General features: G+C 40.6%; 1 protein-coding gene across 2 annotated transcripts; it reads left to right on the forward strand.

Annotated features, from left to right (window-relative positions):
• Positions 1 to 1,329: 1,329 nt before the first annotated feature.
• On the forward strand, positions 1,330 to 23,281 carry LOC125898575 (cullin-5). 2 transcript variants are annotated; one of them, XM_049592411.1, is made up of 19 exons: positions 1,330 to 1,381; positions 6,403 to 6,512; positions 6,615 to 6,714; positions 6,870 to 7,046; positions 7,132 to 7,273; positions 7,794 to 7,939; positions 12,737 to 12,817; positions 14,116 to 14,254; positions 15,076 to 15,206; positions 15,882 to 15,989; positions 16,097 to 16,161; positions 16,858 to 16,990; positions 17,327 to 17,458; positions 17,602 to 17,725; positions 19,419 to 19,594; positions 19,696 to 19,857; positions 20,088 to 20,206; positions 21,819 to 21,942; positions 22,140 to 23,281. In XM_049592411.1, exons 1-19 carry the CDS (start codon positions 1,358 to 1,360, stop codon positions 22,332 to 22,334), a joined length of 2,388 nt encoding a protein of 795 aa, XP_049448368.1. In that variant the 5' UTR covers positions 1,330 to 1,357; the 3' UTR covers positions 22,335 to 23,281. The 2 variants fall into 2 exon arrangements, with proteins under 2 accessions (XP_049448368.1, XP_049448369.1); XM_049592412.1 differs by having other exon boundaries at positions 14,116 to 14,209.
• The last annotated feature ends 450 nt before the right edge of the window (positions 23,282 to 23,731 follow it).

Below are 23,731 nucleotides of genomic sequence, written 5' to 3' on the forward strand. Positions count from 1 at the left end.
CAGTATTTATACAGCACCTGGACCTGATTTACTTTTGAAAGGACATGGAAATCTGACTTTTCACAGTATCCAGGTGAAACGTGCTCAAGTACCTTCCCCTTTGCCCCTTAATGTCCAAAGTGCTCTTTTGTCAAGGCGTAATTTATGTTATCAAGAAGACTTAATAGTTAATAATAATTTAGCCATGAAATAAAATAAATGGTCAAGCCAGCTTAGATTTTGATGCTGATCTTTTCTTGGTGTTACGGTAAGGGTGCTTTAATTTCTGACATTTGATACGTCTTTCTGACATAGGTTAGCTGAAATTTTAAATAGATTCCTGTTAAGGAAGACCCTAAATGTGACCATAAAAAGTAAACGGGTTTCACTGTACAATTTAAAGGGAAAGTCAGCTCAGATTACATTATCACACATTCATAATTTCTGGCCACCAGACAGCGTCATCCTGAACAGGATTCCTTTAAAAATTTACAATAATCTAACAGGGAAGTTTTTAATGACAGTTGAAATGAGAGGGAATTAGGCACGTGGCCATGTCAGATTTAATGTTATTTAACTGTACAGTTTTTGAGAAATTCAAGACATTATAACACATTCATAAATTCATCATATTTATCATAGTCCCTCTCTGTTTTCATTGAGTAGGGGACTATGTGTCTGGTGTGTTTGTTACTACACGGTTTATGCAGAATGTCAGTATTTCCAATAAAATCAGGATCAAAATCGGAAATACTTAATTGATCCCATAGGAGAAATTATGATCTGTACAGTCACTCCAATGTAAAGAACAGAGAATTATAAGACGTAAGAATAAGAGTATAACATATGTAAATATAAAGTGATAAAATTCGGTAAAACAGAAATAAAAATGTGCATTATGCTACATTATGTTAAGACTAATACTTAAGATAGCAAGAGTAAAATATATATCTTCACTGTGCTGAGTCTATGAGTGTGTAAAAATATTCAAATATGTGCATATTTAGAAATATAGAGTATGTATTTTGCTATTATTGTTACCACAATATATAGAATGAGAACACAAATAAGAATAAACATAAGAAGTATGTACAGTTATGTGCATTGTACATTCAAGAGCTGTTAAAAAATATTACAGCAGTTGAACTATTGCAGCAATTATTGCTGGCAAAGAAAACGGCAAAGAAAATAAATTAATAATAAATATTTTTAGAGCTACTTAAATTTATTTCTGGAAGATCATAACTCTTTAAAAGCCGAAAAGAAATAAATTCTGTATGATAAACAGGACTAAAACAGAGCCAGTGATGTGATAAGGTTAATCCTCACGCTCCGTGTAGTTCTCGCGAGATTTCACGAGAGGATAAGTTGAGGGAACATGGCGACGTCTAATTTGCTAAAGGTAGGAGCCACTTCAATTCAATTATTTTGTATCTAACGCCCGCTAAAGTGCGTGTCACTTGCGTGGCGTGGTGTCGGCGTTTAGCTCCGAACTTAACGAACATCACGCAGTACCTTTACACGAGCGCGCTGTCAGCGTTGACTTTAGCTGGGAGCAGTTAAGTTACATCTGGCTAACATTAGCTACTTATCACTGATTTAGCTAAACAGAATAGCTTCAACACAGCTAACTAAATATGAAGCAAAGAGGCAGACACGGAGGAACAGCGGGACGTATAACGGATGGGAGACACGTCGTTAGTTTAACCTGCGCTAACATGTAATTTTATCTGTGCATACGTGAGCTACAAATCTCCTATCATCTGTCACTTCAGTGGCACATGAATCTGCAGCTGACCATCCCCTTAAAAGACATGCTAAATGCTGCCGAAAGCAGCTGTCGGAGCAGTTTCTGTGCATTGAGTCAACGCTAATCCTCAGATGCTAGCTTGCTAACGAAGCTTAGCGTAATAGAAATCTATGGTAGTGTCTTTTAAGTCAGTCATAACTGATATGTCGTCGAGCAGGGGGCACAGGGGAGGTGACACAGACCAGAGCTGTGAGCCTGTTAGAGGAAAATGGCATTGCAGTCAAAACATAAGACTTTAGCATGGAAAATATTAATTATATGTACAGTATGGGCAGACAGGTGATGCCCCAGTGCGTTAATTAGCCTACCATCCCTCCCTCTATTCAAAATTTGATGTTTACTTCATTGCCACACATTGGTTCCACCCATGCAGCATCCATAAAAATATATCCACATACATAAGAAGACAAGGGTCAAAACAGCTAGGCTGCATGAAACAAAGACATGTCTAAAAACACATTAACATTTATTTATTAAAACATATGCTGATGTGAGATAGATACAAATTTAGCTCTGTTTGTTTCCATCTGGATTTCAACCTTATTTGATCTGCCACTTTTTTTTAAGTAATGATAAAAAAAGATCTTAAATCTATTTATTTGACAATGTGGTACTCTAAACTTCCTCTCTGATGGCAGCACCTTGTACTTTATGCAGCACATAGGATGGGTTGGTTATTATCTTGTTGAGTTGCCTTCAGGTTCCCACAGATCCTTACAAAGTCTCAAAAGGCATTGAAGTCATTAATCTAAAAATAAGGCCTCAGTTGGTGTTAAAATGTCTTAAATCAATCTCTCAAAAGTCGTAAAAATGCCAAGACATGGGAAATAGGATTTGATGATTGTCGACAAGTATTTTTTTAGAATAATTTACCAGATACCTCTCGCATTAATGTCATAGGTCAGGATAGCCGAACCAGCAACATTCATATTTAGTTTCCAGCCATGACGCTCAAAGCAGATGATCCACTGTCTGATAGCTAGCTGTCCCTTGTATGGCCCCTGAATGGCAGATTCAGTGAAAATTAGCTATTTATTTATTTAAAAAAGTCTTTACAGTCTTAAATCTAACTTGTATTAAGCCGGAGGAACTGTGTGTCTTAAACCTAATGTTGGCACAATCCAAGAATTTAAAACAGAATTTAAACCTGACACAGAAAAGGTCACTGAACACACACCAACATAATTATAATAATGTAGTGTTGTCACGATACCAAAATCTTTGTTTTTCGGTACCGATACCAATATGAATTTTGATACTTTTTGGTACTTTTCCTAAGGAAAAGTCCTTTTGGATACAAACCTTTAGAACAATAAATAGTAGGGGTGTAACGGTACCAAAGAATCATGGTTCGGTAAGTACCTCGGTACGGACGTCACGGTTTGGTTGCTCAAATGTTTCACCAAGTTTGTGTTGTCTTGTGATGTCTCCCTTTGTGAGGCAGACTTTCTCTTGTCTCGCCAGCTGCGAATGTTGATACAGGTGTTGTCATACACAACACTTGCGCAATATGTGCTCCAATAGGAACAAGGAAGGCGTTTGTATGCATAAATGAATTAAATAAATTAATGAATTGAATCAATTTAAAAAGTACCGGTATTTTCCAAATTAAGTATAGTACCGTTTGGAATACTCTAGTACCGTGGTACTATTTTAGTACCGGTATACCGTGCAACACTATAATAATGTTAAAAGTAATTACAGCTTGGTTTGAAAATCTGACTGTAGATTCTCAATTTTTATATTTTTATATATTATTATTATATATTTTATATATTTGGTACTTTTAGTACCGTCTGAATTAATGGAGATTGTGTGGTTATCAACACATGGTATGTAGGAAGTATCAAAATATCAAAACTGTTGACAACCTCACTTAGAACAGCCTGTTCTCAGCTCGACTGCAGGGATGGACGCTGTCTTACACCTATTATCTTCCGTGCAGTCTGTATGAGTCGGACCAGTTGGTTACCTAACCAATCTGTGACGCTGTATTCTTTTCTTCTTTGTACTGATGACACACCCTTTTAAAATCCTGTCACTTACATGTTCCTCTGGTTGATATTCACATGTGGTAGAACATGATGTATTATGCTGTTTGGCATAGAGCGAATATCTATACTTAACACCACTGCCTGATACCCTAAACCCCTAAATGTGGCAGACATTCAGTGCCTTAAAGGAGAACTCCAACATGTTTCCACATAAACATCAGTGAAGACAGTTGTACTGTGAAGTCTGAGAAGTTAACCTTTGGTCTGTTATTCAGTCTGGACATTCATTTTTCTTTATTTGCAATTTTCAATTTTGCTACTGCTTTTTTGCAACTGGTTAGATGCTAAACTGGATTTCGTTGTCCTAGAACTTACTGCGTGCAATGACACTAAACTTCAGTATGATATTTTTGCAGTTTTACACAGGAAATCAACATATTTCATTGTGTTAAAGGCAGTATTGTAGTCAAGACCAACTAAACTGAGACAAAGTCATGACCAAGACTGGAGTGTATTGAGGCAAGACCAAGAGTTAGAGGGGTCAAGACCAAGTCAAGACAAGTGCGAGTCCCACACTGCGTGACACATTTACTTTACAATAAAATGTGGAACATGCAAACCAGAATCCCTCAAATTTATCTGGAAGATCCATATTCCCTTAAAAAACATGAAGATTCCTCTTCATTCACCTCTTTTATTGCCATACTGTATATGTGTGCGTATGTATTTATTTGTGTACCATGAGAAATAAAATAACCAAAAGGCACTGCAGAGGTGAACTGTAAGCGTGGGAATTCTTTTTATTTGTACATAAATAAAACTACGTAAAATCCAACTAGTGAAAAAGAAGAAATAAGAAATGTGTTAGGAAATGTCAAGAAGGACCTCCCCTCAACTTAAGTAGAAAAACAGACTGTAACTGTAAGTGTGGACTAAAAAAATCTTATTCAACACTTCTTTATGCACAGGCGATTTAGTGATATCTGGTCTGATCAGTCCTGAAATAAAATCCCAAGTCCTCTGTGTCTGAGACCGAGACAGGACTGAAAAAACAGATGCCTTTTAAAAAATGGTCTTGAGACCAAGACTGGCCTCCAGCACAACAACGATGTTTATATAAGAATGATACAGCTCAACCTCAACTTAAGAATCCCACAGGTAGTTAAACTTCAAAAGACATAGTTTTATTTATTTTTTTGCTTTCTTTGGTTTTCCTGTAGATTTTTTGCCACCACTCAAGTTTATTTTGTTTGCAGTTGGTTTGTCCATTGTGAGAGAATATTATACATCAACTGCACGCTCAAAAATCACGCTTGATTAGTATGCATGTTGACTATTTCAAGTGTATTTAATTTAGTCATTTGAGCACACTACATTCCCAAAGCTGGTCAGAATCAGTGTGTAGTATGGGATTAGGACACACCTTGGTAGGCTGTGTGGGAAACGCCCTGTAAGATCCAGTGTTGTTTGGAGCTTGGCCCATACTTGGGACTCAAAGTCAGGACATATCGGCCTCTGCTGCATCAGTCAGTTTTGATGTATTCTCAGTTGAGTCATTTTGGAAGCAAAAGTGAGTGACAGACATATGACCACACTGGTGTCCTACATCAGAGAGTTTGTTGCTTCTCCTTGGCTTACATGATCGTAAATTTAATATCTTTTGGTGGGACAAAACAAGACACATGATGACTTTCACCTTGAGCTCCAGAAAATTGCGAAGTGCATCGCTCACTGTTTTTCGATGTCTTTAAAGACCAGATGATGTATTGATTAATGAGAAAATATTCAGGAGATAAGCCAAACCCCAAAGACTCATTTATACTCCCCTTACGGATGCACATAGATGCATTTGTTTCAAACATTGTAAATGTCACTGTTCTCATACTTCCATGCGTCCCATGGCATAGATACAGCTAAAAAATGACACTAGAGGGTGGAGTCACAAGTTTCACGATTGTGGACATTGTCGTAATGTACCTTTTTAACGGTGGCAGCATTGTAGACAGCGCAAGTCTGTGCAGCCATTACGCATCCTGACGTAGACAGAGAATTCTTTTCACAAATTTCCCTTTTATATTGTTGTATATTACTGCCATTATTTAAATTTATTTTTCATCTCCTGTGCTCGTATCTTGCTTGAATTATGCTACCCTGCCTCCACAGTCTCTGGCGGTACTGCTCCATTTGGTCTGTATCTGTAAGCTTTCAGAAAATGTGCACAAATACGGACAAAATGAACGCAGAGTACCGATAGAGGGCTCCATCCATCTGCATCCTCGTGTCTAATGCAGAGCATGAATGAGCCCTTAGAGTCTCTCATTAAGAATTATTTTATTTTGGCATTTTCAGTGCAAAACGCTGATTTTGTTTGTTCTTGATTAGACGTATGTATTCTCAGTGACTCTTACTTTTTAGGCAAATAGCCCAAGGTGTTTTTTTCTGTTCGCGAAACAAAAAAATGGCCAGATTTTTAAAAGGAGTTTAGAACAAGTGTAACTTTGCACAGGAAAAATATCATTTTTTAGAGTGAACTGTAATGTGTTGTTAATATTTCAGATGATGAACAAGCTCATGAACAGTTTGAATCATGTTGTCCTCTTCTCTTCTGTCTGTGTCCAGAACAAAGGCTCCCTTCAATTCGAGGACAAATGGGACCTGATGCGTCCCATAGTGCTGAAGCTGCTACGGCAGGAGTCCGTCACCAAACAGCAGTGGTTTGACCTGTTCTCGTAAGTTTGCCATCGTGCATCTGCCCATAGCTTAAGCAAACAGGAATAGGTATATGGTTTTTAAGGAAGATAACTGCTTGTTTCTTCACTTTGTTTCCTCAGAGACGTCCATGCTGTGTGCCTCTGGGATGACAAAGGTCCAGCTAAGATCCACCAGGCCCTCAAAGAGGACATCCTAGATTTCATCAAACAAGCACAAGCTGTAAGACTGCAACCATACTGTCCCTGTTTTTACAAAGAAAACAAATAGCTGATGCTGTTTCAAGTTAACTAAAAACTATTTTAATTACGTCCATATGTCAGTTAGATTCTGTAGGTTTTAATCAGCCCTGTCTTGTGTTCCTCTCTCTTTCATAGCGGGTGTTGAGTCACCAGGATGACACGGCGTTACTCAAGGCCTACATCGTGGAGTGGAGGAAGTTCTTCACGCAGTGTGACATCTTGCCGAAGCCTTTCTGTCAGCTGGAGATCACGCTGATGGGCAAGCAAGGAAGCAACAAGAAGTCCAACGTGGAGGACAGCATCGTCCGCAAGGTGAGGAGGAGGAGCATCAGCAGGAGGATCATGTTTTGCATGTCCATTGTCGTCATATTCTGATTAAATGTCTCTGTCTCGTCAGCTGATGCTGGACACATGGAACGAGTCCATCTTCTCCAACATTAAAAACAGGCTACAGGATAGTGCCATGAAGCTCGTCCACGCTGAGAGGCTCGGAGAGGCCTTTGACTCCCAGCTGGTCATTGGAGTGCGAGAGTCCTATGGTGAGACTTTATTGGTCCAATATCTGCACTACCCAAGGCTTATAGCAGCATGAGTGTGTTCTGTGTACCACATTTAGTTGCTTGAAACAAAATCTTTCCAGAACCAGACTTTTGGTTGCAATAGAGAGATACAGTTGATCTCAGACTGTGTTCTCAGTCTGTACTCCTATATTATAGAGTAATTAACTTTACTAGTCTGAGTTTACAAACACTAGCAGAAGTGTTTTCCTGGAATAGATCTTAACTGTGTGAGTGTCCTTTTACATGTATGATACAACAAAAACTGTGCCCCACTCTTATAAATATCCAGTAGCACTATTACTGGTCAACTCCACAGAGTACCTTCAAACAACTGCAGCACATTCCTCAGATCTGTGGTTGAGTTGTTTAATTTTCTACTGTTTGCTGAGGTCTCTTGAATATCATATGTTAAACTCTAATATGACACCTTTGTCTGCGTCACTACAGACACACATTGACCTCTCCGTATTTGTTTGTGCTGTGTTGTTTTTCCGAGCAGTGAACCTGTGCTCCAACCCGGATGACAAGCTGCAGATCTACAGGGACAACTTTGAGAAGGCATATATGGATTCTACTGAGAGGTTCTACAGAACACAGGCGCCGGCCTACCTCCAGCAAAATGGGGTCCAAAACTACATGAAATATGTGAGTATGACTCAGGGATGTAATTTCTTAAACAGTTTGTTTTACTACGAGTGATGGGATCAAAGATGAAAACACTGTTTTTTGCCAAAGTTGAAAAGGTTCTCGTTATTTCACATCAGAGGTTTACGTTTTTATTTGTCATTTTTCTCCCTTGAATGGTTGGAAGGTTAAAAAGGGTGATGTCACGACTATTTAATGTGAGAGAGAAACACTTTTGAGGTAAATTTTCAAGGGCTTTAAAGTTGTGTTTTCACTAAACACTTTCAGTATAACACCTGTTGAACCGTGCATAACTCATATGGACATGTACCCAACCCAGAGATCTATTGCACGTTCCCACCTCAGACCGTACTGTTAATGTAGGTGAGGTCTAGCTCTCTGTCTTTGCTCTTCCCTGACAATGCAGAGGAATGTTTGCACCTCCTTAATTGTTCTCCCTGATTGCACAACATTTTCAGCACAAGAAAAGAACAGGCTGGCATGTTTTAAGCAGAGCAGGGGTGCAGTGCTACTGTAGCACACAGGAACGACAAATGAGGAAATTGTATTAGTATTCACAGCTTGCATAAATTGGTTAAAATTCATCTACCTTTTTTTTAAGTACTTGAAAATCTAATCATCACTAAAGTGTTTGTCATGCAAGACAGCCAGTAAAAACAAAAGGATTGGCGAAAGTTGTGATTTTGACATTTAAGGTGTGTTGAGTGAGTCACATCGTCAATGCAGGCCTTAAGTAACATGCAAGAAAGTGTTCAACCTTAAAAGTTGCCAGTTGCTGCCAGGGTGAGCCTGTAGAGTTCTTCAGAGATGTCATTTGCCTGTATGTTGACACGGATGTTAGCATCACACAGGTGTCCTCGTCGAAAAGCCTATGGAATTTTTCCATCAGGTAACTACTGGATACTCCAACAGACTGGTGACAAAAAAAATGGAACATAATGGAACGGTTCTATTGGTACCGTCTACAACTTTTGACAATGCTAACAGAGAAATAACTGTTCCAATGTGTAATGACCATAGCTGAACTAAACTGGACTGCTTGGTGGAAACGAGGGTTAAGAGGAACTGGATACTGCTTTCCAAGATGGCGCCCCATTCCTTCTTATGAAGGTTGCTCAATTGGTGCATTCACCTGAATAATCTCCACAGACTTTTCACACTTTTGGGCCCGTAGAGTATCAGAGTCCTCCTCCAGCTGAGCCGGTTTATAGCATGTGCGTCCCAGAATTCTTCACATTAATACAATAAAATGATTTGATCATATAGCTCTTCTTGGCTTCCCAAATGTTATTGAACAAATGGGTTGAATTCTGATAATATAATGAGCCATTTCATGACTCACACATTCACAGTTTTACGGCTGCACTTTTTCTATGAGAAAAAATGCTTTTTGGGCCGGTGTGCATGGTCATAGCACCTCACAGCCCAGAGATGTGGCTGTTATAGAGCTCAGGTTTCTCATCAGTTACTAACTTAAAACTCAAATATCAGGAGGTAAAGTTCCCAGAAGTTTATGGAATATGTTTTTCATGCTAGTCTCTATCTAAAAATGAGAAGCAATGCTATGTGTGTGCACAGTGTGTGTGTGTGTGTGTGTGTGTGTGTGTGTGTGTGTGTGTGTGTGGAAGGTTTGAAATGCTAAATTGGCAGCAGAAATTGTTTCGTAATCACTCTGCTTCCAACCACTCTGGAGATTCTATGTGCCGCTCCCAGCCTGCTCTCTGTTCACACTGACAGAAAACAACTTTCAGTTGTCTTTGTCGAAAAGATAACAGCTGCCGTCCTACGGTTACATTTTTACAACACAAAGCAAAAAACTTGAGACTTCTATTGAGGCTCCCCTTCCCTGTTTTGATGATGTTGGCAACAAGCCAGTCGCACGAATCAAAAGAGAAAACAGTCAGACAGCCAGCGTGGTGCGCTGCTGTGGCTGATCTCATGCTTGTCTTCTTCACATTATCTCTCTGACTCCAAACCAAACTGAAGCATTGTGTCTATTAAAGCAAGAAATGTTCCGGCTCAGCTGAGAAGACGGTCACAGTTTGGTCACGTTTTTACTCTTAAAGTCCATGTAGGTCAGGATGTGTTACTTGAAGGACCTTTTCCTCTCCAGAGACCTTTTTTTCTGAAAGACTTTAACAGTAGAACTTATTAAAATAACGCTGAAGTGAATATCTTTCTTAATAATTTTCAAAATGTTCCTGTTTGAGGAGGGTTTCTGAGCTGATAGCTGGGTTAGGATGAGTTTCATGCACACTTCTATGGATCCAAGCACTGGTGAACTAAAATAAGTGTGCACACAAAATTACCATCAGATTCATGACACGTGCGCACCAGCTGATTTTGTTCTTACCACTGTGTGTCTGTTGGTCAGTCAGAATCATTCTAAACTGACAGACATGTGCCCGCTATCTGCAATCAGCAAACTGCCACACCCCTATTTCTCTGTATGAGGAAATACATTTGCCCAGAGGTGTTTCATGTAGAAAGCAGGGAAGTTGTTACGCACCTATTTAGGCCCTGACACACCAGTGTGGTACCGTCAGCGTCTGTGAATGTAGTTGCTGTTGGAAACAGCTGATGAGCCGTTTTTCTCCTCAAACATGTTCAAACATGTCTGTCTCTGTCTCCTGAAGGCACGGACTGTAATGTATTCCAGCAAGGTTAGATATGACATCTTAACAGCTGCTAGAACATAATCTTTTATACAGCCTGTTAACAATACTAAGAAATATGGGGTGTCGGTGGCTTGGTGGATAGAGCAGGCGCCCCACATACAAGGCTGTCGCCGCAGTGGTGTGGGTTCGAGTCCAGCCTGTGGCCCCTTGCTACATGTCATCCCCCCTCTCTCTCCCCCCTTCACACTTAACTGTCCTGTCCATGAAAGGCAAAAAATGCCCAAAAAATATCTTTAAAAAAAAAAAAAGATAAATAAATAATGGAAACCAAACTGCTAAATGTCAGTATACACATAAACTCCACTGTAGGCTAGAACTGGGACACTTGGTTTTTATAGTTGATTTATTTAATTATTTATTTATTATTAATAAATGATGAGGATGAAAGGCAGAGGATGAAAAAAGTACATGTGTTAGTGAAGTAGTGGTTTTAAATGTTGTCTATTAAAGCCTTTTTTAATGAATGTTATTTTAATATCGGTTTACAGTTTAGCATTGCAATAGTTTTGTGTGACATCGTATTGTCACACAGTACCAAGTATTGATTTATTTACTATATAAATTATTAATAATATAAATACAAATTAAACTTTAGGTAGCCTACTAGAATAATACAATCAGTTGCTTCTTTCAGTCAACTAGATACATTTTGCTGCTACCAAAACAAAAATGGCTGAGGTGAGATGAACAGCCTGAAAACTTTTATTTTATTTGATAAAACAGATGTTGACAAAGTTTTTCTTTGGGAACATCATTTACAGCTGGAAAGAGGTAATACATCTTAATATATATCAATATATTTTTACTGTTACATTTAAAGTGACAGTATTATTGTATCATGACTTAAAGGCGCTGTATGTAAGAATGTGGCCAAAACGGTGACTGCACTCAAATTCAAAATACTTCCGCGAGTCGTGTCCGCCCCCCCCCCCCCTACAGATTCAAGGTTGCTGGACAGTGGCATGCTGGAGACTGATTTGTTTGCCCACGGGCGGCTGCCATGGCAGGGCTGCGTCGCCACGTCCTTGATCTTCAGTTTTCCAGCGGACCGTTCGAGCAAGTCCGGCTTCTCTGCTGCTAACGCTGCTGCCGGGATACAGCTGAGGAGGAGCCAGCTGTTCATGCTATGTACCGGGACATTGCTAATGCTGCTTGCCGTGCTGCTGTAGCTCAGTCGTAACTGTAACTGATGCTGAGACTCTACTGACTGCGTGACTGGTAGATGGCAGTGGGTGGCGCAACAGGCCAAAACACAAATTCAAAACATAAACATGATTTGCGGACCATAAAAATGTTTTTTAAATTCGAATATTCTGGCTGTACTATTGTCGGTGAGATCAGTATGTTATATGAACATTATTCCTTAGTCTCTGTGACATATTAGGATGATTTTACGACTGTTTGCTTTATATTTCTTACATATAGCTCCTTTAAGTATCCTGAAAATACCGTACTGTGGATCCTCTGGTGATATATTTGCTATGCATTTAATTGAAAGGTGTGTGTTTACATTTTCATAAACAGCAGTCTTCATTATTTGTGCGTACACGATCTGAGGCTGTTCTAAATTTGTAAAGAATGAACAAATTCAAGTAAGAAAATATTGATGAATCTTGGATGTCTACTGAAACGTTCATGTGCACGCTTTAAGCACAGATTTGTTTGTACACACTGTGAATGAGGCCAGTGTTTTTGTTTTGACATTCTTCTTAGAGTCTATTTCTGCTTTAAAATGCAAGTCGGTGAGAAGTTTCAAATCACCTGAACTACGTGAGCAATACAAATGAAAGTGCACAAACAGGATAGATGTTGAGGGGTCTTACAACTGTCTAATAAATTCAATAAAATCATACTTTGTTGATAACTACGTGCGAATGGTCCATGTACAGTGAAATAAGATTTGCCAGAATTTGTGTCTTATTCTGAGAGAGATTCAGGAGTTTCATGCACACAGAACTTCGTTTCACAACAGAAATAGATAGTTGTATATATGATGCTTTTTGGTGTAAATGTTTGTTTATTATCTTTTTTTCCTGATAGATGCTGTTGAGTATTTCATGTGAAAGATACTGTGTTTAAATGTAAGAAATAATGTGGATTCACTTGTTTGTATTTTCAGGCTGATTCGAAGCTGAGGGAAGAGGAGAAACGTGCGCTGCGATACCTGGAGACGAGACGTGACTGTAACTCTGTACAAGCAGTGGGTATCACACACGAGCACAGTGTTTATTATTTAGCTGATTGTAATCCCAGAGTTAAGTTAAAAAAAAAAAAACACTGACCACTGTTACAACTGCTTTATTTCTTTTTGCTGTTTTATAAAATGTTACACACAAATTTTTTCAGTATTTACATTTTATAGCTTTTTTTTGTTTTAATATTTATTTTTTAAGCTTTTTTTTTTTGGATTCATTTTGTTTATTGTCAGATGGACTCAGCATATTTTTTATAGTTAAAAACATCTAGTTTTTATTCATTAAAAGAATAGTTTAACATTCAGGGAAATAAACTTATTTTTTTTCTTTCCAACTGTGAAAATAGAAGACAGATATCAGTCTCACATCTGAAAGTTTGTTGTGTCTCGTTTGATCTCTAAACAAACAGTAATGTAAAAATGACAATTTATGGTTCTAGAGGGAGTTATGTAAATGGTAAATGGACTGCACTTGTGTAGTGCTTTTCTAGTCTTATGATCTCTCAAAGTGCTTTAAAAATCCTCCTCTGAGTGTTTGGTGGAGACTCTCCACTCCCCCTTCTCCTCAAACTCCTTGCATGTCTCCAGAGAAAGAGAGTTGCAGTCTTCTCTGGTCTTGCAATGGCTGCCAGCAGCATGAGCCAGCCACTTATACTGGAACCCACCAATATCTGTGGCCTCTCTATCAACTCATCCAACACGTAAATCGTAAAACATCTTTAACATTTTTCAAGACCACACCTGGGCTCTTCCCCTTCACTCTTCTATACGCCAGCTTTGGAGGGTCTGATCATGATGCATACTGGACTGTTGGCTTGTGTCGCCTGACTCCTTCCAGACGCTGTGAAGACAAAGCTGCGAGCCCTCCATATACTGGAGCTATTTGTTGGTGAACAGTCAACCACAGCGACTCTACGCTGCTTCCTGCAGAGTTGCTGTCACAGTGAGCAAAGCATGGTCACAGTGAAGATACTGTCAGGTTTGATAGCATCACGTCTGTACAAGGACCTGCACCGAAACATATGCTCACCAGCTAAATCTGGCATCAGTATAGCAGGAGATGTTTCACACAAGTGCCAGTTGAATCGATGACTGTTTGTCAGGGAGTAGTTGCAGCACATAACTCCCCCTAAAACTACAAATTCTTTTTTTAAACAAACAAATTAGACATGAGATTGAAATTGATCTTTTTTATCTCACTCTCAGAAACAAGAAAAAACAGATTTCCCCCATTTTATTAATGTTTAGCACATATTTGTCACTTATTTCTCCTGAATTATTTCTCCTTCTGTTTATCTCCCCAGTTAATGGAGTGTTGCGTCAACGCACTGGTGACGTCGTTCAAGGAGACCATCTTAGCCGAGTGTCCAGGCATGATCAAACGAAATGAGACAGAGAGTGAGTACGGCCGGACGGCTCCCACCAAAGGCTCAGCCAGCTCAGGTTTGCAACAGGAAATAGGCCTGACCAAACCTTGTTGTCCAGCATCTGAACGCCTGTAGAACATCCATGTGTTGTCGCCATCACTCCTCTTAAATCAGTTGGTGATGATACACAGAGGATCATCAGGGAGTGTTCGTGCTTTGAGGTGACCGACCTCGCTAATCTCTCAGAAATCAGCTTGAAGATCACAGAAGAAAGAGTCCTTCTATCTCCAGAACCTGTCTGAGAATCATCACGTCTTTATGTTTTCTTCAGGGTCAAAGAAAACCAGGGACAGCTGTTCTTACAGCCATGAGTACTTTGCAAACAAGAACTGATAATGGTTAATTCAGCACACTTTTAATGGTGCCAGTTTGCCAAAATGTGAACACATCCAGGCTGAAGATACAGTCCTGAAGATGTTATCAGATGTCATCATTGTGTTTTAATACATTTGTGTGTGTCTGTGTGTCCACGTCTGTGCTTGTGCAGTTTGATCGAACAAATGGACGAAGGGTGTCTACGGTAATGGATTTTTAAGTAGCTCATCGTCTGCTAGTTTTATCATGCAGGTGCCAAATAAAAGCTTAGGATTTAATACATCTGCTTACACTTCTGCTGTTTCACTGCGGGACGACCCTGCTACTGAGAACATCAAAACAATGACCAAAAAAACCATGAATATCATGTGACATCAGAATTAATTTTTTAGTACGTCTGCATCTTTAGTGTCTCTATAGGTTTAAGATCTCTGCAGCAGTCACACAGAGCACAGTTTACTGTGGAGCTTAGAATCCTCATTTATCTACAGAATGACAACATTGTGTTTCCCTCCATCACAGAATTGCATCTGATGTTCTCGCTCATGGACAAAGTGCCCAGCGGCATCGAGCCCATGCTGAAGGACCTGGAGGAGCACATCATGAGCGCCGGCCTGGCTGACATGGTGGCCACAGCAGAGACGATCACCTCTGTGAGTGCTTCATACACATATGCTGATTCTGGTGGGAAATTAACACCCGATTAATGCAAGTTGAGTCTGAATGTTAAAGGATGATTACCAGCCGCAACAACATTGTGACCTTGTGAGTCTGTGTATATCATGGTGAAATACGGTCCTGGCGTCTCATTCATAAAACAATGTGTAGGATCCATACTAAAGCCAAAATTAGCAAAATAATTCGGCAATTTCTACAGTCAGGCTTCCATCTCAGCATCTGCGTCGCCAGTTTCCAGTCTCCAAAATGTTGGTAAGCATGGATCAAAGTTTCTCCCATCATTTCTGTTCTGATGGACCCCAGCTTTTGCCTGGGAAGTGGCGTATGCGTCTTTCAGGCCTCACTTTGTGCATACACAGTGTTTATTAATAAGCCCCCTGGTGACACAGTTGTAGCAGGAGCTGTCTCAGATGCAGTTTTAAGTATTATGCTAGGTATTTATGTCTGTCTGTGGACACATTTTGTCACTTCTGTGCCAGATGAAGTCACAAAAGTGTAGTTGAGATCAAAATGCAGGTGGAGTTTGATGATGGGTGTGGTCCAAGCAAGGGCACCATAAGTAAAGGGGTAGGAACCAAGGAGCCGCATCATTTTACATACAGGCCCACAGATCACTGTATCGTGACTGAAGTAATCCTTTGCTGTTGCAGGACTCAGAGAAATATGTGGAGCAGCTGCTCACCTTGTTTAACCGCTTCAGCCGCCTGGTGAAAGAGGCCTTTCAGGACGACCCTCGCTTCCTGACAGCCCGAGACAAAGTGAGCTCCACTTTTACTGACTTGTCTGTTAATAATGTGGCATCATTGTTGGATGTGCCTGTCTGAAGATGCTCTGAACTGATCACAGTCCTGTTTTTTCTTTGCAGGCATATAAAGCTGTTGTGAATGATGCCACTATATTTAAATTAGAACTTCCTATGAAGCAGAAAGGGTAAGAGATGCTCACTGTGTGTAATTTGGTTTTTGTGCTGAATGATAAAGGCAGTAATGTAGCCCCTTTTACACTACGTACAAGGCGGGAATATCACACTGTCAAGCCACCTCGCCGTTGTGTTTGTAAGTACAATCACCACATGGGTGGACAGTGTGGTCTTGCTTTTAATCCGCCACGGGAGGTTTTAACAGCGCCGACACAGTGTCTGTATAAACAGGACATCCAGTAGGATGAGACAATGGGCAGGAACAGTGTGACGTTTTTAGGATGTGTTATGTGTACCACCAACCATGAGAGATTTAAAAGGTAGCTGTTAGCAGTTAGCAGCTAACTTTCAAAAGCAGAACAGCAGCTGTAAATGTCTGTAAAACAATGAGGGGAGCTCCTCACTCTCTGAGCAGAGGATGAGATCAGCCACCATAAAACAGGGACGGTAAATGATTGTTACTGCCATGTTATGTTTTCCCAGTGCTGTTGTGTTATATGTTGCGGCCGTCATGGCTCTTTTGGTTGTGCAGTGGCGGAATCCTGTCTATAATCAGACACTGGAGCAAAAGGATGCTGCCGTAGTGTCGTTATGTTTTTAAATGCAAAAGAGGCATAAAAGAGAGACATTGTAGCGGCCCTCTATGTGAGACCTCTGCGTAAAAAGCGTAAGTGACTGCACAAGTTTTCCTCTCCTGTGTTTTACAGGGTCGGTCTGAAAACTCAACCAGAGTCCAAGTGTCCAGAGCTGCTGGCCAACTACTGTGACATGCTCTTGAGGAAGACTCCACTGAGCAAGAAGCTCACATCTGAAGAGATAGAGGCCAAGCTCAAGGAAGTGGTAGGTTTAAGGGAACCTTCATGTTTGCTTTGGATTATTGTTATTTTGCCCTGAGGAACTGGTAATATCAGGTATGCTGGACGTTGTGTTTTCAATTCTGCTCAATATTCTGAACCCCATATTGCTCCTGATGACTGTTCCGTGTGTGAATGTCTAAAAACTGAGTAGCAGGTTGCACCTTGTGTGGAAGCTTTGTGTGTGTGAATGGGTGAAAGTGATGCATAGTGTAAAAGCGCTTTGAGTGGTCAGAAGACTAGAGAGGCTCAGCGGCGTAGAGTGCAGAGCTTTACTTTTAATGTGGGCGTCTTTAACCATCTGTGTGTTTTTCCTTTGCAGCTGTTAGTACTGAAGTATGTCCAGAACAAAGACGTATTCATGCGCTACCACAAAGCCCACCTGACCCGTCGACTCATCCTGGACATCTCAGCAGACAGCGAGATAGAGGAGAACATGGTGGAGTGGCTCAGGGTAAGAGAGGAAGAAGTTTTATGTTTTATGCTGCATCAGTGTCACCTGACAGAAATTAAAGTGCCTCTCTCAATTTATGCTTCAGTGAGAGGTTTTAATCACCTGTATAAACTGTCTCCCTGTGATGTCACGCATCCTAACAGGAAGTAGGAATGCCAGCTGACTATGTCAACAAGCTGGCCCGCATGTTTCAGGACATCAAGGTGTCAGAGGACCTCAACCAATCTTTCAAAGAAATGCATAAACACAACAAGCTCGCTTTACCAGGTAAGAGATAGATGGTGGTACATGTCAATCACACACTTAATAATACATGATGCAGACAGGTAAAGTCTTTGTCACCTCTGAGCAGCTGTGATCAGTAAATGTTTGATATTTTTCTTAATAATTGACTTAAAGGTCCAGCAAAGGATTGAGTGGCATCTAGCAGTGAGGTTGCAGAGCTGAAACTTCTCCAAATGTGCAAAGCGTGTAGTAGATGTATGCTAAAATGCGAATGGCCCTGTTTAAAGCTAGTGTTTGTTCTGAGCTACTGTAGAATCATGCGACATGGCAATTTCTGCCCAAAGATGCCTCTTAACACACACTGGACCTTTAAATGATTCATTATTTATCAAAATGTCGTTGATTCATTAGTCTCACTCACCAGACCTTTCTCAAGAAAATAAAGGTCTGGCTGGGCCGACTCTCACTTTAAGATTGGAGGAAAAAAACGCCCCGGCTGCTTGTATTTCTTTCAACCAATCACAATCGTTCTGGGCGGTGCCACAGCAACGGTGCGCTTGCAAAAATATTGCCAGGGGAAACAGGTTTTGGTGTAACACGCCCACAAACATATCGCCTACAGGACGCGAACCATGGCAGAAAAATGGCTGCATCCCTGCAAGATTAAACACCGCAAAAGTCAGTAAAGGACGTGTTGAAAACTGCTACATAACTGGAGGTGGTAGGGCGGGACTTCAGCAAGTGGCTCATTCCGCCCAATGAGAGGCTGATCTATGCAGCGAACTTCAGCCCACTCAGACTAGTAATTCATTGATAAAACTCAACAGAAACTTAAAGCTAGTGTCCAACGTTTAAGGAAGTTTGCTTTCTCGCCATGAGTGAGATCAGATTCTACTCTCATATCTGTTTGTTGAATCTGAAGCTAGAGCCAGGGGGCTGTTAGCCTAGCCTAGAATGAAGTCTGTAAGCAGGGAGAAACAGCTTGCCTGGCTCTGCCTGAAGTTTTAAAATCGGTTCATCGCCAGTGAACAATAACATGAACCATCACTAAACGTTTCTGCAAAAGAGCTCAATGGCTAAAATAAAATAAGCCTACCTCTTGTAACAAGTTTGTTTTAGGCCCACTCCCTCTTGACTTGAGCTGTTTGTTTACTTTCCTTACTTCTGTTTCTCTTCTCGCACGCTGTACAGAACTGCCAATTAATGAGTTCATTCACTTGCGGGCTCCGCCATCGCCAGCACAGATTTTCAACATGTTGAATCAGCGGAAAAAAAGCTGACAAGGGCAGACGGTGCAGGACACACTGCAAAGATTAGGGAGACAGACTCTCACCAACGGCCCAACATTGACCGATCACTGACCGTTGGCTTCATGTGTCGGGCATGTCAATTACCAGGCTAGCTGTTTCCTCCTGTTTCCTGTCTATATGAAACATGTACATGTATCCAAGTAACCATGTCCTGGTTCTAGCTTCATATTGAGTTTCCAGAAATGAGAGTGGTTCCTGTCATGTAACTCGTGGCAGGAAAGCAAACAGCAGTCTGTAATAGTTTCACACAGGCAAATTAATGACAACACTTGACAGAACTTTAAATGCTAGTGTTAAAACATTTTAACACTGACAATGCAAGTCCACTTGGTTGTTTCAAGATCATTTTTGCACAAGTTTAAGACACACTAATTGTAAGCAGTTTTATTCAGTCACTAAAACGTCTTTGTATGATCCCCTTGCAGCTGACTCAGTCAACATAAAGATCTTGAATGCTGGAGCGTGGTCAAGGAGCAGCGAGAAGGTTTTCGTCTCTCTACCTACAGAACTGGAAGACTTGATACCAGAGGTAGAAGACTTCTACAAGAAGAACCACAGCGGCAGGAAGCTTCACTGGCATCACCTCATGTCCAACGGCATTGTGAGTTCAACAGATGTGAAACCCGTGTGGGAGTACGTCACATTGGCGCAAGATAAACAGCTCTGTATTTCATGTGACTAAACAAAATTATTTTCCTCCAGATAACCTTTAAAAATGAGGTGGGCCAGTATGACCTGGAGGTGACCACCTTCCAGCTGGCTGTGCTGTTTGCCTGGAACCAGAGGCCAAGGGAGAGGATCAGCTTTGAGAATCTCAAGCTCGCCACTGAGCTGCCAGACGCCGAGCTGCGACGCACTCTCTGGGTAAGTGGAGATGAGGAGTTAGATAGATGTAGTAAGAAAAATAAAACTAGTAATTTGGCTCCACCATCCTTGTCACAATTTAACATATTCTCATCTATGAACTACAGATTTAGTTCTGTAGTACTGTCAGCGTTGCCTTCTATATTTGAGGCAGTTTGCCTTTTATGTGTTTTATTAATCCGATTTTTGGGTGTTCCCTCTGATCCTTCATGTTTCTCTCACTCTCCCAGTCTCTGGTGGCGTTTCCCAAACTCAAGCGGCAAGTGTTGTCCTACGACCCGGTGGTGTCTTCGCCCAAAGACTTTGCAGAAGGAACACTATTCTACGTAAACCAGGAGTTTTCTCTCATGTAAGGAAAAGTTGTCTTGTTTGGACGAACATTGTATTTTCGGATCTGGGTTCTCTTTTTAACAAATCGGTAACTTACAAGCTATGTGCTACACGAGATGATGTCCTCTTGTGTTAGTTTATACAGGTTTAACAGATCAAAACAAATGCTGTTCTTGCGACCAATGCAGGAGCATTGAACATCATTGTGGGACTTGGAAATGTAGCCACTTCAGTGCAATGAGCCACTGTTCACTGGGTGCTCATCTTGGAATTGAATGTGGGGAAAAAAACAAGTGGACATACTGGCTCATTCACGTTTATGACGGTCATTGAAAACCTGTAAAAGTCATGAAATTTTCCAGACCCTGAAAAGTCATGGAATTAGTCAAAATCATTGAAAGTTTTGGAAAGTCATGGATTTTTGTCATGTTTAATGAAATAGTCACAATAATCTTCGGTCGTTAACCTTCCACATATTGTAAGGTAACGGCAAAATAATTTTCCGTATGTGTAGATGTGTGCTAATGTAAGGCGATGTGTGACAACATTTTGCTCACAATCAAGTGCATTTCATCATTTTCTCCCTGGGTTTGTCTCCTTATTCCCGTGTGCAGCTAGCTGACATTATGTCTGAATAGAGTTTTTTGTTTTTTTTTAAATTTTTTATTTAGTTTATTTGGCCTAGACAGTGTGCAAAAAATCTTGGACAAAAAAAAAACTGTAATCAAACACCTATGTAAACACAACGGGCAATATCAAAGTCAGCAAAAATGATCAAGGTCATATTCATATATTGTATTGTATTGTAAGTCGATAACATAATTACATGACAGGCTTAGCTAAATGTGCTTCTGTTGTTGACAAATTTTATTTGTATAATAGATCAAATCACTGTGACGTCTCGCTAACGACAACATTCACTTCCGGTTAGAGGTGGAAGTTGATTACATTTGCGGAGATTTTTGTTGTCATTAGTAGCCGTTAACTGTAATGTTTAAAGATATGTAGTTAAACATGGTGGTCTGACCAATCTGACATTTCTGCTGTGCTTATTTTAAGTACTGAGTTGCTTCGCTAACATCCTTGATAAACCAAATCTGCAGAAGCTAAGCAATGCACTGCTGCAGACGGGGCAGCAGCAACATTTATTTTAGACGCCTAAAAGAATCCGTATCAGTGTAAGTGTACGCTATTTATGAATATATGCTCCACTGCTTTTGTCAATGGAGTTTGATGGCTCTGAGATAACGGCGGGAATTGAAATCATCTGACAGCAAGATAGAGCGGTGAAAATATTTCAAATATAGCATACACTTTTTTTAGGTGGCTAAAAACAAACTAATCGAGGCAGCATTTGCTCAGTGCAGTTTGCTTTTATGTACATGATGCAAGGATTTTCTACCAGGAAATTACTATAAAATAAACAGTCATTAGAAAAGAAGTCAGAATAAACTGTAGAGGTTTTTACCTGTTATTTTATGTTTCCTGCAACGTCACATACTTTGCACATCTATACTTAGATACACACTGTAAATTAAATTTCCTGCACCTTTAATTTAAAAACCGTAGACCTGTATGGTACATTAACCCGGGGCACTTGTGTTTTGTTTTTTTTTTATTCAACTTTACAGAAAAAACTCAAAGGTTCAGAAACGGGGGAAGATAAACCTGATTGGTCGACTGCAGCTCACCACAGAGCGAATGAGAGAGGAGGAGAATGAGGGCATCGTCCAGCTCAGGATACTAAGAACGCAGGTATGGAGATGAGCTTGCAGCGTGCAGGTGAAGCTACTGCTGGTCTCTCCTCTGTTATGTAACACCACCGACTGTGAATACATGGTTTCACCTTCCATTTCCCATCATGCAGTTGGAACAGACACTTGTGGTTGTGTTTGTATAAACTAGAATTCAATCCATCTGTTTTACGGTGCACTTTCTTATTGTTTCTCCAGGAGGCCATTATCCAGATCATGAAGATGAGGAAGCGCATCAACAACGCCCAGCTGCAGACAGAGCTGGTGGAGATCCTAAAGAACATGTTTTTACCACAGAAGAAGATGATCAAGGAGCAGATCGAGTGGCTGATAGATCACAAGTACATAAAGCGGGATGAGACCGATTTAAACACCTTCATCTACATGGCATAGCACAGCACTTCGGGATGACTCGTGTTGACTTTGGTTTCAGTGGATCAGGCCTGATGGACACTAGGATATTTCCAGGCTCCCCGTCCTCTATTTAAAAATAAAATCCATTCTTGTGCAGGGAGGCATGAATTTAAGACTGAGACCTATTTAAAAAAAAAAAGTGGAACTTCCTGCCTTAAAGTTGTACAAAGAAAAAAAGCTGCAGTGGGAGTCTGCACCAAGTGGTTCTAACTGTTTTTAGTTTGAGGGAGTTTCTTTGCTGTCCAGATGAGGCTGTTAATTGTTAATGGTCTGTTTTCGATGCCATGGCGTGTCATCTGGGCAGCGTCTGCAACACTCCTGCTCAGTGCTTGCGCAAGTCTAAAAGGCATGCTGACAGGAAAAGCTGAGGAACTTTGGATCTCAAAATATCTGCAGTCCAGTTTTAATCCACGTCAAACCCAGACCATCTTGAACCTTGAACAAAAACGCTGCCCTCTACAAAGGCGACGCGGCTTTAACCGAGCCGAGTTGGTATTCGTCGCAGGGGCGCCCTGATGCTGTCGTGACTCTCTGCAGTCACAGTTAAAGTGATCAAACACTTAATCCGGACATTCAGTGTGTATAAAGAGCCAGATAAGCACTTCACAGTCTGCAGAACTGAACCAGACAGTAACTGTAGAGCCGGCTCCAAACCCCGTCAGGCCTCTGTCCCTGGGTAAAAAAGAAAAAATTAGCATATTGCTATAATCCAGAATCCATTTCCTTCGACCAGACATACCCAGGGACAGAGGTGGCGTTGGAGTCGAACCTGGAGCTCAGCTCATATTTGCAACAGCTCTTTTTTTCTGCAGGAAGCTCGGGAGAAGAGGCTGAGGTCAGTATTACACATGGTAAATACTACAATTCAAAGCTATAGGAGAGTGTACCATGAGATGTGAATAATGAAATGATTAAATAAACAGCACCTTATTAATAAACTACTCGCAGGCTTTTCATTCATCGAAGGGCAGGTGAACAATTCCCCATAAACTTTTTTTATTTATTTTACCTTTATTTAACCAGGAAGTCCCATTGAGACTGAAAATGTCTTTTACAAGAGAGACCTGGCCGAGGCTTGGTGAGTTTTAGAGGTGATCGTAAGTTTTAACCTCTGGACAAAGCCAGGCTGTTTTATTTATTTAAATTCTTAAATCTCCAATAGAATTAAACATACTAAAGCAGGGCAAACACTGCGAATCAAAAAATATGCCCCAATTATTTTCAATGTGCAACCCAACACCAGTGGTGGCTAGGTGCACATTGGCACTCCTGGAAGCGCTGTCCCACAGCATTAATAATCTGCTCTTTGTCTCATCACCAGTCATTCCACAAAATTTTGGCCATGTCTAGGGTTCATTTGTGAAGATTATCTTGCT

The sequence above is a fragment of the Epinephelus fuscoguttatus genome, linkage group LG12, assembly GCF_011397635.1.
Source record: "Epinephelus fuscoguttatus linkage group LG12, E.fuscoguttatus.final_Chr_v1".
NCBI lineage: Eukaryota > Metazoa > Chordata > Actinopteri > Perciformes > Serranidae > Epinephelus > Epinephelus fuscoguttatus.

Bases quoted from the DNA above. Each gene is read 5' to 3' on its own strand.
- LOC125898575 (XM_049592411.1), top strand. From the start codon at position 1,358: ATGGCGACGTCTAATTTGCTAAAG. The intron at 14,255-15,075 runs GTTTGCAACAGG...CCTCCATCACAG, and splicing joins CAAAGGCTCAGCCAGCTCAG to AATTGCATCTGATGTTCTCG. The intron at 21,943-22,139 runs GTATGGAGATGA...TTGTTTCTCCAG, and splicing joins TCAGGATACTAAGAACGCAG to GAGGCCATTATCCAGATCAT.